Raw genomic sequence first — 16,878 nt, 5'->3', positions numbered from 1 at the left:
TAATTCACATACTGTATTCACTCATTTCCCAAACAGCTGATTGTTGTTATACACAGATGTAACTGATAACAGGCTGGTCTGACATTTTCTTTTCTTTTCCTGTAATGTGGATAGTATTTCACTGACCACAAAGAGTATGGTTCTATACACTAACTGTCCCGTTCCACTTTCTTCTTTTTTTCCCCTGGCTTGTTTATTTAAATAAAAGGACTTTTCTCTGCAATCAAGCAATGTGCACTATGGAGGTGTGATTTCTAATGCGCTCTGTCTACGTAGACCCTGTTGGTGCACACTAAAAGTTCCCTACTGTGTTATAACATAATGCTGTTTGAAACAATATTATGTTAGCAAAAAATGCTGTAGGGAATTTTTAGTGTGCACCAGCAGGGTCTACATGGACCATTTACTGTACAGTACATTAGTGGGCTGGAGAAATCACTTCCCTGTAGTGCACATTGCCAAACCATCCAGGTAAGCCCTAAAGATTCCAGGTTGTGGATTCTGATTAGAAGTAGAGATTGCGGAATGCCTTTCTGTGAAGACTGCACAGTGAGAAAGACTGCTATTAATTTTAAAAAATTTAAAATTTAGATATTTCCTCGTGCAGTAAAGACCAGATCCCTGAGAGTTGATGTATACCTGCTAATACTCCTTACCTTGATTGAGTGGGTTATCTCTATGATTATCTACATGGGAGGGATACTTCTTGATTAAAAGTGGGAGAACTCGGTTTTCTTGTTTAAATTAATTCAGTTTACACAATACAAACATACCACACAGCATTAGATAAACAGAAGAAAAAACAACTTTTAACATGCTATTTTATTACTATCCAGGATGTGAGAAGTCTGTTTGTACAAAAAATGGCCACCTCCCAATCTCCACATACAAGCAATTTAAAACTTTACTATCTGGAGTACTAATCAGAGTCAATCTATAACCAATATTGGCCCTCATAGGATCATCTTTTACATTTTACACAACTACGTCTTGAACCTGCAGTCACAGAGCAGACAAATGTCCCACTGAATGAAATGGAAGTTTTACACAAATAAGGATAGCAGGGTTGAAGCTAGACGGATTCAGACATGAAATAAGGCACACATTTTTAACAGTGAGGGTTATCAATCAGGGAAACAATTTACCAATGGTTGTAGTGAATTTTCCATCACTGGCAATTTTTTGTATCAAGACTGAATTTTTTTGCTAAAAGATATGCTCTGGGAATTATTTTGGGGACATTCTATGACCTGTGATATACCAGAGGTCAGATTATATGATCACAATGGTCCCTTCTGGCCTTGGAAACTATGAATTGATCAGTCTTGACTTCTACAAGACTTGACTTAATAAGATGCCTAGGATATAGATAATATTGCCTCAGATCACTACAGTCAGTGTGAGTTGGTGGCACTGTATCATAATGTATACCCATGGGGACACCAAGGTGACTCCCCAGGCAAATTTTAAGTCCCTTCTCCAAGCATGGAGACACTGAAATTCCTTCATAAAATGGCTATAAGAATTAAACAGAGGCAAAATGATGCCTTTTCCCTAATTTTATTCTCAGGAATGCATGAACCGATTCTACTGACGCCTTCAAAAAAATTCATCCTGAGGCAGGCATCTAGCATGGAAAAATTTAATTAAAACAATTAAAGTATGGCAAAGTTATAAGCAATATGCCATCACCAGCTTTACCTGTACTTATTAGGGCTGTCAATTAATCACAGTTAACTCATGCAATTAAATAAAAAAAATTAACTGTGATTAAAAAAATTAATCGTGATTAATCACACTGTTAAACAACAGAATACCAATTGAAATTTATTAAATATTTTTTGGTGTTTTTCTACATTTTCAAATATATTGATTTCTGCTACAACACAGAATACAAAGTGTATAGTGCTCACTTTATATTATTTATTATTACAAATATTTGCACTGTAAAAATGATAAACAAAATAAATAGTATTTTTCAATTCATCTCATACAAGAACTGTAGTGCAATCTCTATTGTGAAAGTGTAACTTACAAATGTAGCTTTCAGAGTAGCAGCCCAATGTAGATTTTTTTTTGTTACATAACTGCACTCAAAAACAAAACAATGTAAAACTTTAGAGCCTACAAGTCCACTCAGTCCTACTTCTTGTTCAGCCAATTGCTAAGACAAACAAGTTTGTTTACATTTACGGGAGATACTGCTGCCTGCTTCTTATTTACAAAATGTCACCTGATAGTGAGAACAGGTGTTCACATGGCACTTTTGTAGCTGGCGTTGCAAGGTATTTAATTGCCAGATATGCTAAATATTCGTATGCCCCTTCATGCTTCAGCCACCGTTCCGGAGGACATATTTCCATGCTGATGATGTTTGTTAAAAAAACAGTGTGTTAATTAAATTTGTGACTGATCTCCCTGGGGGAGAACTGTATGTCCCCTGCTATTTTACCCACATTCTGCCATGTATTTCATGTTATAGCAGTCTCGGATGATGACCCAGCACACTTTGTTTGATTTACTAATACTGTCACTGCAGATTTGACAAAACACAAAGAAGGTACCAATGTGAGATGTCTAAAGATAGCTACAGCACTTGATCCAAAGTTTAAGAATCTGCAGTGCTGTCCAAAATCTGAGAGGGATGAGGTGTGGAGCATGCTTCCAGAATTCTTAAAACAGCAACACTCAGATGCAGAAACTGCAGATCCCGAACCACCAAAAAAGAAAATCAACCTTCTGCTGGTGGCATCAGACTCAGATGACGCAAATGAACATGCATCGGTCTGCTCTGCTTTGGATCGTTATCAAGCAGAAACCATTATTAGCACGGATGCATATCCTCTGGAATGGTGGTTGAAGCATGAAGGGACATATGAATCTTTAGTGCCTCTGGCACGTAAATATATTGCGATGCCAGTTATAACAGTGCCATGCGAACGCCTGTTCTCACATTCAGGTGACATTGTAAACAAGAAGCGGGCAGTATAATCTCCTGCAAATGTAACCAAACTTGTTTGTCTGAGCAATTGGCTGAAGTAGGACTGAGTGCACTTGTAGGCTCTAAAATTTTACATTGTTTTATTTTTGAATGCAGTTTTTTTTGTACGTAATTCGACATTTGTAAGTCCAACTTTCATGATAAAGAGATTGCACTACAGTACTTATATTAGGTGAATTGAAAATTATTTCTTTTGTTTTTTAGAGTGCAAATATTTGTAATAAAATAAATATAAAGTGAGCACTGTACACTTTGTATTCTGTGTTGTAACTGAAATCACTATATTTGTAAAAACATCCAAAATATTTAAATAAATGATATTCTATTATTAACAGTGTGATTAATAGCGATTAATTTTTTTTATCACTTGACAACCCTAGTACTTATTAATAAAAACAACTATAATGAGATAGACAAACAAATGTTCCATGGACACTAAAATCCATTCTTAGAATAGACATCTGTAGCGCATCTGTTTATCCCAAGAGGAGCTACTGGGCCAGTTTCATTCCAAGTCCTGTTTAGGGAGTAAGAGGAACTGAAAAGATTATCCAAGGAGGCCCACTGTTCTTTATCTGCCAAAATATGATTGGGTTTATGATCTCGTCTAAACTTAGCTCTCTATTTATAAAGTAGCTTAGCTGATGAAATACTGGATTTCTCATAATTTATTATACATTTAAACATTCTCTCAGAAGATAAAAGAAATAGATCTAGAGATCTACTGATATTTTTGAAGCAACAGAAGTACCCCAAATCAGCCACCACATCAGAGGAAACCTGCTAGAAAAACACTGTAAGGGCCTTTTAGAGTTTTTTTTAAGTACAACAGCAGGATTGGGAAAATTGAAAAATATCCAGAAGGCTTCAGAAAACTATAAAGAGACTGGGAGTTCTGCAGAGGGAAGAGGAGCCTGTCATCATGAGTCAAAAAGGGTGAAAGGATGTTTAGCTCCACCAACTTGGAAGAAAGAAATTGGATGAGGAGACAAAGGCTAATAACTTAATAAGGACATCTCAAAAAGCTTCCCGAAGAAGTTTGAGGATTAGAAATATCTTCTCCCATATCAAAAAGAGAAAGACAATACTGAGACATTAGTTACACGAATAGGCTGGGTTTCTTTCTGCATTTATAAAGGCAGCTTGAGAATGGTCTTGTGAACTAATTTCAGGCACTAAATTGGATTTTTTGCAGACTTGATGAAATTCTGAGCTGGAATGGTTTGACTGGCTAGCATGATGAATTGCTCTAATTCACTTCAAAGGACGTTAGATCTGAAGCATAATCTGTCATTATAAATGTTCAATGCTGTTTTTAAGAAGAAAAATTCAGCTAATCTGGTGGCAAAATTTGGATATTTTGCGTTTTTTAAAGCTAAGTGTTAATATACAAATACTACATTCACCTTTTGCATTGTTTTTTCAAACTCAGAAAAACTATCCTAAGGAAGGGAAGACAGTGGCACATATCAGTCACTGGAATAGCACCGAAGGATCACAGCTCAACAATAATAAATCAATACCAAAATTGTCCCATAGGACATTCCAGGGTATCTCAATACTGGGAAAAAAAAAAAAAAGAAGAACAATCCCCCCAAAAGCCCCACAGCAACAAGTCTCAGAGCCCAGGTCTCCAGACACAGATTCATGCTACGGTGCTAAAAATAGTGCTGGTATTCCACTCAGGCTGAAGCCCGGGCTCTGAGACCCACCTCCTTTGCCAGGTTTCACAGCCCAAGCTCCAGCTGGAGCAGGAATGTCTACACTGCTATTTTTAGTGCCGTAGCATGAGCTCCATATACCCGAGCCTCTAGACCCAGCTCTGATACTTGCTACCGCGCGGGTTCTTTTGCAGTGTAGACATATCCCCAGATGCTTTCCAATGCATTCTGGTTTCAGTTATTTCTTGTTTATCTTTCCTTATTTTTTATTTGCTTATCATTTTCCCTTGTGAAGTAAACATTGTCCCTTAGGTTTAAAGCTATTTCCATTTGGATTGGAGATGTTATTTTTATTAGTAGTATTTTAACCAACAGCAGATGAAGTAACAATTTTTGTCCATAAATTAAATCAAACCCCAAGAGCTTTAGGCTCCTTGGCCCAGTGAGATGACAAACATTTCTTCCTTTCCTTTCGCTGCGCAATCTCTCTTGTTCTGACTGTTAATTATTTCTTAATGGTTACTGCATAGCAAAGCAGCAGTGCCCTTCACAGCTGGTTCTGCCTTAGTACCATAAAATTGCTTATCAATTTTTATGCTCCATGCAGTGAGTCACCAATAATTGGTCACCATATGTGCTCCTTGTGAGCTCCTGTGAAAGAAGCCATCTAAGTATTCCCACAACTAGACCTTTGAAAAAAATGTGTATCACATGTACAGTAACCCATTAATTTGAGTGATCTGCTAAAACACTGAATGTACAGCTCCACTGAATATAACATTTTGTGCTGTAAATTATCATACACATGATCCTTCAGTGGTCCAGGAGACCATTTTTAATTAAAGTTTCCCTTCAATAATATTTGTGAATAAGTAGCATTTCTGACCAAGAACAAAGATGCAGCACACAAAGTACTGAAATACTAGGATGATGTTTTACTACAAGAATTACTTCGCTTTACTGAGTTATTCCTCTTCATCTTGTGCTTTTCTGATAGTGTGAAGGGATTCATTACATAGTAATAAACGCTGCTTGTAGATGAGTGAAATTAGAGAATGCTTTCATGCAGATTTTTGTAGACATGCAAAGGGAACTTTTTGAAAAGATATTGTAAAACCTTCTGGCACAAGCTGTCATAAATATAAAGGGAAGGGTAAACACCTTTAAAATCCCTCCTGGCCAGGGGAAAAAGCCTTTCACCTGTAAAAGGTTAAGAAGCTAGGATAACCTTGCAGGCACCTGACCAAAATGACCAATGAGGAGACAAGATACCAAAAGCTGGAGGGGGGGGGAACAAAGTTTCTCTCTGTCTGGGTGACGCTTTTGCCATGAACAGAAAAGGAATGGAGTCTTAGAACTTAGTAAGTAATCTAGCTAGATATGCGTTAGATTCTGTTTTCTTTAAATGGCTGAGAAAATAAGCTGTGCTGAATGGAATGGATATTCCTGTTTTTGTGTCTTTTTGTAACTTAAGGTTTTGCCTAGAGGGATTCTCTATGTTTTGAATCTGATTACCCTGTAAGGTATTTACCATCCTGATTTTACAGAGGTGATTCTTTTACTTTTTCTTCTATTAAAATTCTTCTTTTAAGAACCTGATTGCTTTTTCATTGTTCTTAAGATCCAAGGGTTTGGGTCTGTGTTCACCTATGCAAATTGGTGAGGATTTTTATCAAGCCTTCCCCAGGAAAGGGGGTGTAGGGTTTGGGAGGATTTTGTGGGGAAAGACGTTTCCAAGCAGGCTCTTTCCCTGTTATATATTTGTTAGATGCTTGGTGGTGGCAGCAATAAAGTCCAAGGGCAAAAAGTAAAATAGTTTGTACCTTGGGGAAGTTTTAACCTAAGCTGGTAAAAATAAGCTTAGGGGGTTTTCATGCAGGTCCCCACATCTGTACCCTAGAGTTCAGAGTGGGGAAGGAACCTTGACAGCATCTCTCTTTTTGAAGAATAAGAAGGCAGCATTGATGAGGTGTCAGAGCAGTGGGATTAACTTGAAATCATTTTGAGATCAATTTGAGATTTTTTGAAGAAGCAGCACAGATTTTAAAAAGGGAATTTTTTTTTCCTTTGGGCTGTTGGAAAGCAGGTTTTCAGCTGAAAGCAGTTAAGGGGTTTTTTGGTCTCTGCTTGGGGGCCAGAGCAGAGACAAAAGGGAATTGTCTTTTGTGAGCTGGAGTTTTCTCTACCTAAAGGCAGGGTAGTTAACCTCCTGCAGGGAAATTCACAAGTCTTCACAGACCTGAAGAAGTTTTTTTTTTTTTTTTTTTTTTTTTACCTCAGAGCAACTAGAGGGATTTTCTGCCTATTTGCCTGGAGAAAAAGGTGTTAGGGGGTTTTTTAAATGATTTTTTTGTAGGCTGACAATCACTATCAGAGAATATAGGTATCCGGTTACAGCACAGCAAAATTTTACAAGCCAAGTTTTTTTGTTTGTTTTATTTCTAACTCTCGGGTGTAAAGTTAGTTAAAAACAGAGAGGCAAACATGACAGAGCCCAAAACAGAAACAGCCCAAGAGGCTCCCCACAGGAGAGCTATGGAGACAAGGGAAAAAGAAATGGAGGAAAAGGAAAAAGAATGGAAGCATGCTGAGGAGGAAAGGGAGGCTGCCCACAGGAGAGCTATGGAGGCAAGGGAAAAAGAAATGAAGCATACACTGGAGATGGAGAAGGCAAAGGCTCAGCAGAATAGCAATCCTTCTCCAGGTACCGCTTCACATCTCAGGAACTTCCCCACCTACAAGGCAGGCGATGATACCGAGGCCTTCTTAGAAAACTTCAAAAGGGCCTGCCTTGGGTACAGCATCTCTACAGACCAATACGTGGTAGAGCTGAGGCCGCAGCTCAGTGGACCTTGAACTGAGGTGGCGGTTGAAATGCCTAAGGAACACATGAACAAATATGAACTGTTTAAAACCAAGGTGAGAGTCAGAATGGGGCTAACACCCGAGCATTCCCATCGGCGGTTAAGAACCCTAAGGTGGAAACCAGACGTGTCATTTACCCGACATGCCTACCACATTGTGAAACATTGGGATGCCTGGATATCAGGAGCAAGTGTTAAATCTCCGGAAGATTTGCCCTTCCTAGTGCAAATGGAGCAGTTCTTAGAGGGTGTTCCTGAGGAAATAGAAAGATACATCCTAGATGGGAAGCCCAAAACTGTAATCGAGGCGGGGGAGGTTGGAGCCAAATGGGTGGAGGTGGCAGAAAAGAAAAAAACTGGTTGCAGTTGGAGCGAATACCAGAAGGGACAACCTCAGACCACACCCTACTATCGGGGGCAGCCCAAAACCCCAACTACACACCAAGGAACCCTCCAGACACCTTATCGTCCCGCCACACCGTTCTCCAGCAACCCACCTCGTCCCAGTGATCCGTCAGCTGGATGACGTTTTAAATATAATGAGCTGGGGCATGTGAAGGCCAACTGCCCCAAGAACCCCAACAGATTACAGTTCATTGCACTGGAATCACCCCAGAGGTCCTCAGGCCCAGATACCTCCCAGATACCCTCGGAGCAGAGTGAAACTGTGAGTGTGGGTGGGAAGAAGGTCACCGCGTGGAGGGACACCGGAGCACAAGTGTCAGCTATCCATGCTTCCTTAGTGGACCCAGATTTAATCGACCCAGAGAGCCAAGTGACAATTCAACCCTTCAAGTCCAACTCTTTCAATTTGCCTACAGCCAAGTTGCCTGTCCAGTACAAGGGCTGGTCAGGAACGTGGACTTTTGCAGTGTATGATGATTATCCCATCCCCATGCTGTTGGGGGAAGACTTGGCCAATCATGTGAAGCTAGCCAAGAGGGTGGGAATGGTCACCCGCAGACAGGCTAAACAAGCCATCACGCCTAGCTCTGTTCCGGAAACTTCTACCAGGACCCAGTCAGAGGTGATGGACCCAGACCCCAGGCCAATGTCTGCAACAGCAGTAGTGGATCCAGTCCCAGAGACCCAGACAGAGCCAGTCCCAGAACTGGGATCGGCGGAACAACCAGCACCAGACCCATTGCCAACACTGAATCCAGTACTTGCAACCCCAACACCAGAGGGCCCCACCAAACCTGAACCGGCAGCAGCCGATAACCCTATACAAGAGGCTCAGCCGGAGCCTGAACTCCAACATAGTGCACCAGTGGAGAGCGGTTCACAGTCAACGGAAACAGCCCCATCCCCTACATCGCTTCCAGAGGGACCAAGCATAGGTCCACAATCCAATGAGGAACTGATGTCTCCAGCATCAATGGAACAGTTCCAGACCAAACAGGAAGCAGATGAAAGCCTCCAGAGAGCTTGGACGGCAGCACAGAGCAACCCACTGCCTCTCAGCTCTTCTAATTGATCCAGGTTTGTTGTGGAACGAGGACTTTTATACAAGGAAACACCAGGAAGACTGGCATCCTCAGAGACAGTTGGTAGTTCCAACTAAGTACCGGGTCAAGCTCTCGAGCTTAGCCCATGATCATCCTAGTGGTCATGCTGGGGTGAACAGGACCAAAGACCATTTGGGGAGGTCATTCCACTGGGAGGGAATGGGCAAGGATGTTTCTGCCTATGTCCAGTCTTGTGAGTTATGCCAAAGAGTGGGAAAACCCCAAGACCAGGTCAAAGCCCCTCTCCATCATTGAAGTTCCATTTCAGCGAGTAACTGTGGATATTCTGGGTCCTTTTCCGAAAAAGACACCCAGAGGGAAGTAGTACATACTGACTTTCATGGATTTTGCCACCCGATGGCCGGGAGCAGTAGCTCTAAGCAACACCAGGGCTAAAAGTGTGTGCAGGCACGAGCAGACATTTTTACCAGGGTACGTTGGCCCTCCGACATCCTTACAGATGCAAGAACTAATTTCCTAGCAGGAACTATGTAAAACCTTTGGGAAGCTCATGGGGTAAATAACTTGGTTGCCACCCCTTACCACCATCAAACAAATAGCATGGTGGAGAAGTTTAATGGAACTTTGGGGGCCATGATACGTAAAGTTGTAAATAAGCACTCCAATGATTGGGACCTAGTGTTGCAGCAGTTGCTCTTTGCCTACAGAGCTGTACCACATCCCAGTTTAGAGTTTTCACCATTTAAACTTGTATATGGCCGTGACATTAAGGGGCCATTACAGTTGGTGAAGCAGCAATGGGAGGGGTTTATACCTTCTCCAGGAACTAACATTCTGGACTTTGTAACCAACCTAAAAAACACCCTCCGAACCTCTCTAGCCCTTCCTGAAGAAAACCTACAGGATGCTCAAAAAGAGCAAAAAGCCTGGTATGATAAAGCGAGCGTTTCTTCAAAGTAGGGGACCAGGTCATGGTCTTAAAGGCGCTCCAGGCCCATAAAATGGAAGCGTCGTGGGAAGGGCCATTCACGGTCCAGGAGCACCTGGGAGCTGTTAATTATATCATAGCATTCCCCATCTCCAACCGAAAGCCTAAGGTGTACCATATTAATTCTCTAAAGCCCTTTTATTCCAGAGAATTAAAGGTTTGTCAGTTTACAGCCCCGGGAGGAGATGATGCTGAGTGGCCTGAAGGTGTCTACTATGAAGGAAAAGTGCTGGTGGCATGGAAGAGGTGAACCTCTCCATGACCCTTGGGCGTATGCAGCAACAGCAGATCAAGGAGCTGTGCACTAGCTACGTGCCGATGTTCTCAGCCACCCCAGGACTGACTGAACGGGCATACCACTCCACTGACACAGGTAATGCTCACCCAATTAGAGCCCAACCTTACCGGGTATCTCCTCAAGCTAAAGCTGCTATAGGACGGGAGATCCAGGATATGCTACAGATGGGTGTAATTCACCCGTCTGGCAGTGCATGGGCATCTCCAGTGGTTCTAGTTCCCAAACCAGATGGGGAGATACGTTTTTGCGTGGACTACCGTAAGCTAAATGCTGTAACTCGCCCAGACAACTATCCAATGCCACGCACAGATGAACTATTAGAGAAACTGGGACGGGCCCAGTTCATCTCTACCTTGGACTTAACCAAGGGGTACTGGCAGGTACCGCTAGATGAATCCGCCAGGGAAAGGTCAGCCTTCACCACACAGGTCGGGCTGTATGAATTTAATGTACTTCCTTTCGGGCTGCGGAATGCACCCGCCACTTTCCAAAGATTTGTAGATGGTCTCCTAGTGGGATTAGGAGAATACACAGTCACCTACCTTGATGATGTGGCCATATTTTCGGATTCCTAGGCAGAACACCTGGAACATCTACAAAAAGTCTTTGAGCGCATAAGGGAGGCAGGACTAACTGTTAAGGCTAAGAAGTGTCAAATAGGCCTAAACAGAGTGACTTACCTTGGACACTAGGTGGGTCAAGGAACTATCAACCCCCTACAGGCCAAAGTGGATGCTATCCAAAAGTGGCCTGTCCCAAAGTCAAAGAAACAGGTCCAATCCTTCTTAGGCTTGGCCAGTTATTACAGGTGATTTGTACCGCAATACAGCCAAATCGCCGCCCCACAGACAGACCTAACCAAAAAGAAACAGCCAAATGCCGTTCAGTGGACCGAAGAGTGTCAGAAGGCCTTTAACCCTCTTAAAGTGACAATCATGTCTGACCCAGTGTTAAGGGCTGAAGACTTTGACAAACCTTTCCTACTAACCACAGATGCGTCCGAGTGTGGTGTGGGAGCACTTTTAATGAAGGAAGGACCGGATCAAGAATTCCAACCTGTAGTTTCTCTCAGCAAGAAGCTGTCTGAGAGGGAAAGCAACTGGTCAGTCAGTGAAAAAGAATGTTATGCCATTGTCTACGCTCTGGAAAAGCTACGCCCATATGTTTGGGGACGGCGTTTCCACCTGCAAACTGACCGTGCTGTGCTACAGTGGCTTCATACCACCACGGGAAATAACAAAAAATGTATTCGGTGGAGTTCAGCTCTCCAAGATTTTGATTTCGACATCCAACACATCTCAGGAGCTTCTAACAAAGTGGCTGAGGCACTCTCCTGTGAAAGCTTCCCAGAATCAACTGGTTAAAATTGTCCTTGAGATGTGGAAAATAGTGTTAGTCTTTACATACTTGGTAGTATATTTAGAGGTGCATGTGTCTTATTAACTCTGTTTTCTCCTAGAGCTCCAGGAAGAAATTACAGCCAGCGTTTCACCCTATCTGTGATTTGGGGGCGTATAATAAATATAAAGGGAAGGATAAACACCTTTAAAATCCCTCCTGGCCAGAGGAAAAAGCCTTTCACCTGTAAAGGGTTAAGAAACTAGGATAATCTCGCTGGCATCTGACCAAAATGTCCAATGAGGAGACAAGATACTAAAAGCTGGAGTGGGGGAGAAACAAAGGTTCTTTCTGTCTGGGTGATGCCTTTGCCGGGAACAGAAAAGGAATGGAGTCTCAGAACGTAGTAAGTAATCTAGCTAGATATGCGTTAGATTCTGTTTTCTTTAAATGGCTGAGAAAATAAGCTGTGCTGAATGGAATGGATATTCCGGTTTTTGTGTCTTTTTGTAACTTAAGGTTTTGCCTAGAGGGATTCTCTGTGTTTTCATAGAATCATAGAATATCAGGGTCGGAAGGGACCTCAGGAGGTCATCTAGTCCAACCCCCTGCTCAAAGCAGGACCAATCCCCAACTAAATCATCCCAGCCAGGGCTTTGTCAAGCCTGACCTTAAAAACTTCTAAGGAAGGAGATTCTACCACCTCCCTCAGTAACTCATTCCAGTGTTTCACCACCCTCCTAGTGAAAAAGTTTTTCCTAATATCCAACCTAAACCTCCCCCACTGCAACTTGAGACCATTACTCCTTGTTCTGTCATCCACTACCACTGAGAACAGCCTAGATCCATCCTCTTTGGAGCCCCCTTTCAGGTAGTTGAAAGCAGCTATCAAATCCCTCCTCACTCTTCTCTTCCGCAGACTAAACAATCCCAGTTCCCTCAGCCTCTCCTCATAACTCATGTGTTCCAGTCCCCTAATCATTTTTGTTGCCCTCTGCTGGACTCTTTCCAATTTTTCCACATCCTTCTTGTAGTGTGGGGCCCAAAACTGGACACAGTACTCCAGATGAGGCCTCACCAATATTGAATAGAGGGGAACGATCATGTCCTTCGATCTGCTGGCAATGCCCCTACATATACATCCCAAAATGCCATTGGCCTTCTTGGCAACAAGGGCACACTGCTGACTCATATCCAGCTTCTCGTCCACTGTAACCCCTAGGTCCTTTTCTGCAGAACTGCTGCCTAGCCATTCGGTCCCTAGTCTGTAGCGGTGCATGGGAGTCTTCCGTCCTAAGTGCAGGACTCTGCACTTGTCCTTGTTCAACCTCATCCGATTTCTTTTGGCCCAATCCTCTAATTTGTCTAATTTGTTTTGAATCTGATTACCCCGTAAGGTATTTACCATCCTGATTTTACAGAAGTGATTCTTTTACTTTTTCTTGTATTAAAATTCTTCTTTTAAGAACCTGATGGCTTTTTCACTGTTCTTAAGATCTAAAGGTTTGGGTCTGTGTTCACCTATGCAAATTGGTGCGGATTTTTATCAAGCCTTCCCCAGGAAAGGGGGTGTAGGGTTTGGGAGGATTTTGGTGGAAAGACGTTTCCAAGAGGGCTCTTTCCCTGTTATATATTTGTTAGACGCTTGGTGGTGGCAGCAATAAAGTCCAAGGGCAAAAAGTAAAATAGTTTGTACCTTGGGGAAGTTTTAACCTAAGCTGGTAAAAATAAGCTTAGGGGGTTTTCATGCAGGTCCCCACATCTGTACCCTAGAGTTCAGAGTGGGGAAGGAACCTCGACACGAGTACTGCCACACATTAGTTCCTAGAACTATAGTAAAGTGCTTCCTTACAAAGTAAATCCAAAGCTTGTTTAAAGAAGACAAAACTTGTCTGCTTTATTTAGGAAGATTAGCACTGAAATTGTGTATTAGACCCAGCCTGGCTAACCTCTGGTACCACCCAAATACACACAAATAAGCAGGTCAGTCAACCTGGAAAAAATATTTGGTCAGATTTGTTGCCTGAAAACTTTATTATAATTTTACAGTAAATTATTTATAATAATTACATCTAGTACTGGATCATCAGCATTCTGCGCAACTCTTAGTTGTAGTACTGTGGAACCAATCATGGATCAAGGACCCATTTTGCGAGGCACTGTATGTACAAACAATGACAGCATGGTGGAGGAACTCAAGGAAGCAACGGGAGAAGAACAAAGGTGAGGTTTCACATGTAAGAGTTTAAACTTCTCCATAACAAACTTAGTTGTTCAACCAGTCTCTAGTCATATTCTTGCCAGCCTGACTTACTCTGATTCCCAACTCTTATTCCCAACTGGGTGGCAAGCTCTTTTAGTTGCAAGTAAATGGTGCGAGGTGGTTCCACAATAGTCAGTGCCTCCAGGTGTTAGCAGCTATAAATTCTTATCTCTACAGCTGCTTTTAGTCGATAGCATCCATTGAATTCCCCTATGAAGGAGCGTTAGGCCATAAATATTATTCAGTTGTACAGTACAGCCTACATTGGCAAGACACACTGTTCTGATGCACAGTATCCCAGGTTCTTTGCATTACGTGAATCCATCACTGATATTTTGTAAGCCAGTTAAAGAATCCTGCAGGGACCAGGATTGACAAAATATATATGTTTGCCAGTGCAACACAAAATTTAACCTGTATTTATTGCATTGCAGATGGGCTTCCAACTCCAACATTATGGATTATGGCGGATACTCACCCATCATCCTTACACTATAATATGGTACAAAATCCAGAAGAAAGGGCAGAGGAGAACAGCAAGTGAGGAGGAATACTTATAAAAAGCCTTTAAATTAGGTTAATATATTTTAAATATTATCTTTCTTTCCTCCATGTTTGCCAGTGAAGAGAATTCTAAGGAAGGGGCTGAGAGATTGTTAAATGCCATTACAATATATTGCAACATCATATAGAAATCTTTCAAACACCAGACCTTCAAGGAAATAGAGATGACTTTGGCCTCTAATTTTCAAAATTAAAGGCTCAGACATGCTTCAGTAGCACCTACAGGAAACATTAACAGGCAAAATAAATATCTGTGTATTGTTTAATAGTGTTTCATAGATTTTAAGGCTAAAGAGGCCACCATCTTCACCTAATCTGACCTCTCCTGCAGAACACAGTTCACAGCATTTCGCCCAGTAATTATTTTTTATATATATAAAAAATATATTCAGGGAAAAATCCCACCAGGAAAGCTCGGATGCCAAGTATAGCTATTTGTAGATGGCTATGATGATCTTATGAAAAGATGCTTGTTTCCCAAAATAGGACTATAATTCACACGTTTAGTAAATGCATAAAGTTATGAACGTTGAAATTAGAAAAATAATACGCAACTTTTTGTTGTTTTTAACGAGAGAATTAACCACTAAGGCAGCTTGATAAGTAATGTGGTAAATTCACCCTCACTTGGAGACGTCAAGCTGCAGTTGGATGTTTTCTCAAAAGTTATGTTCTGTTCAACCAGAAGTTATTGGACTTGATGGAATTCACTTATGTAGCAGGGGAAAATCGCTATGGACTGTGTTGTACAGGAGAGGTCAGACTAGATGACAATGGTTGTCCCTTTAGCTTTGAAGTCTACAGAAAACTGTTAATACATGCAATCATCGTCATAATTCTAATTTCTACTGGATTCTTACGTATCTTGTTTAACTGAAATCTGCGAGAGAAACTTTACTGGATGCTCTCTCCCACCACAGCCAATATGGAAGAGAGACTAACGTTTTCTAAAATGTATTCTTATATTGTGATGCTTTGCTTTTAAAGTGCCAGCACATATCTTTCCCCATCCTCCTAAGTTTTAATTATTAATTGCAGAAAAGGCTCTTGATATTATTACTGATAACTAATTTGGAGCTGAAAATTTTATGCCTGGAAATTATGCATTATTTTAGAACTAAGGCTGGGGTTAATATTGGGATGGCATTTAATCAAAAAATAATAACTAGACTTTTTTTAAAGCAGATTTTTTTTAAACACTCTCAAATGATCTGAAGGCCACAAACTTTTAAAAAGTCCAGATTTTGGGAGCCTAGATAATTGAGCTAACTGGGTGGAAAATGTACTCCTCCTTCGGTGGTTTTCACTTTATAAATGGCATTTCAGACGGAAATGGAACGTTATCACACCCAATGGCAGTTTCCTGAGGAGATGAGAACTTCTCTTTGCATAAAGACACTGTATGAAAACAGTAAATGAGAAGTCTGTATTGATGGCTTGTTTTGATCTGATCTAACAGCAAATAAATTATTTCTTACCTGCTACTGAATTTGGCCGTGGCATAAGGTAAAGTGGAATAGACTGCACAGACTGGGATAAAACCGTCTCTAGGTTCCTTTCTGGGATCTTGTTTAAACTGTAGGTGGAGGCGGTCATATTTTCATCTACACGATATAAACAGGAGTCCATGCTGGATTTCTGAGACTGCCAAGGTTTCAGGTTTCCTCCAGATCCTAGTTCTTTGCTGCTCTCCCCTCCATATTTAGTGCGCTCCATGTTTTCAGAATAGCTTGTCAAAGTAGCTTGAAGGAACAAATAAAAAAGATATGAATAATAAAGAAAGAAGTAGCTGCGTACATAACAATATAAGATATGGGCAATGAAAATAACAAAAATAAAGCTGATCATATTTTCCAGCATTCTCACATAAATCAGAGATTACAGAACCTAGTGAAGCTGTCCTACTTACTGCTTTGAAAAGTTTTGCTTGACATTACTAAAAGGCATTTGCAGTTATCACGAGTATTAAAATGCTACATATAACTGTATTTGTTCAAACACACAAACTCACAGACTTATAATAAAGGCGATTAAGAACAAATACAAAGTCTGTTTTGCTCAATGTCTCAATTTTCTTCTAATATGCAGTGAGTCATAAACCATATCAGTTTAAAGTTTATAAACATGCTTGTGATAATCAACTACAGAGTATAATAAACGACAGTAGTATATTTGTTTTAGAAAAATCAACTTGGTATAAATGTTAACCCATAAGGTCACATCTGATTTCTAACAGAGCTTATGAAGCTTCAAAGGGAATCCATAAATTCACCTTTTTACTGTGTGATTACATTGTTGGTGCTACATTGTTGGGGTTTGTTTCATGGTCTCCTCCTTCTTTTTCTTTTTGACTTCAACTTGAGGTATTACTTCCACCATGATAACATTGCCAAAGCAAAAGCCTTTCAATTTTTTTTAACTTGCTCAATATC

The 16,878-nt window shown here is 41.0% G+C and overlaps 1 protein-coding gene across 1 annotated transcript in view; it reads right to left on the bottom strand.

Moving 5' to 3' along the window:
• Positions 1-16,878, bottom strand: part of TANC2 (tetratricopeptide repeat, ankyrin repeat and coiled-coil containing 2) — a 713,500-nt gene that overhangs the window by 154,296 nt on the left and 542,326 nt on the right. Inside the window, exon 10 of the mRNA XM_077806150.1 lies at positions 15,925-16,188. Within this exon, the coding sequence (XP_077662276.1) occupies positions 15,925-16,188 (264 nt within the window). The remainder of the gene's footprint in view (positions 1-15,924; positions 16,189-16,878) is intronic.

Source organism: Eretmochelys imbricata, chromosome 27 (genome assembly GCF_965152235.1).
Source record: "Eretmochelys imbricata isolate rEreImb1 chromosome 27, rEreImb1.hap1, whole genome shotgun sequence".
Lineage (NCBI taxonomy): Eukaryota > Metazoa > Chordata > Testudines > Cheloniidae > Eretmochelys > Eretmochelys imbricata.
Note: the sequence above shows the minus strand (reverse complement) of the source record. Positions and strands in the feature narration are given on the sequence as shown.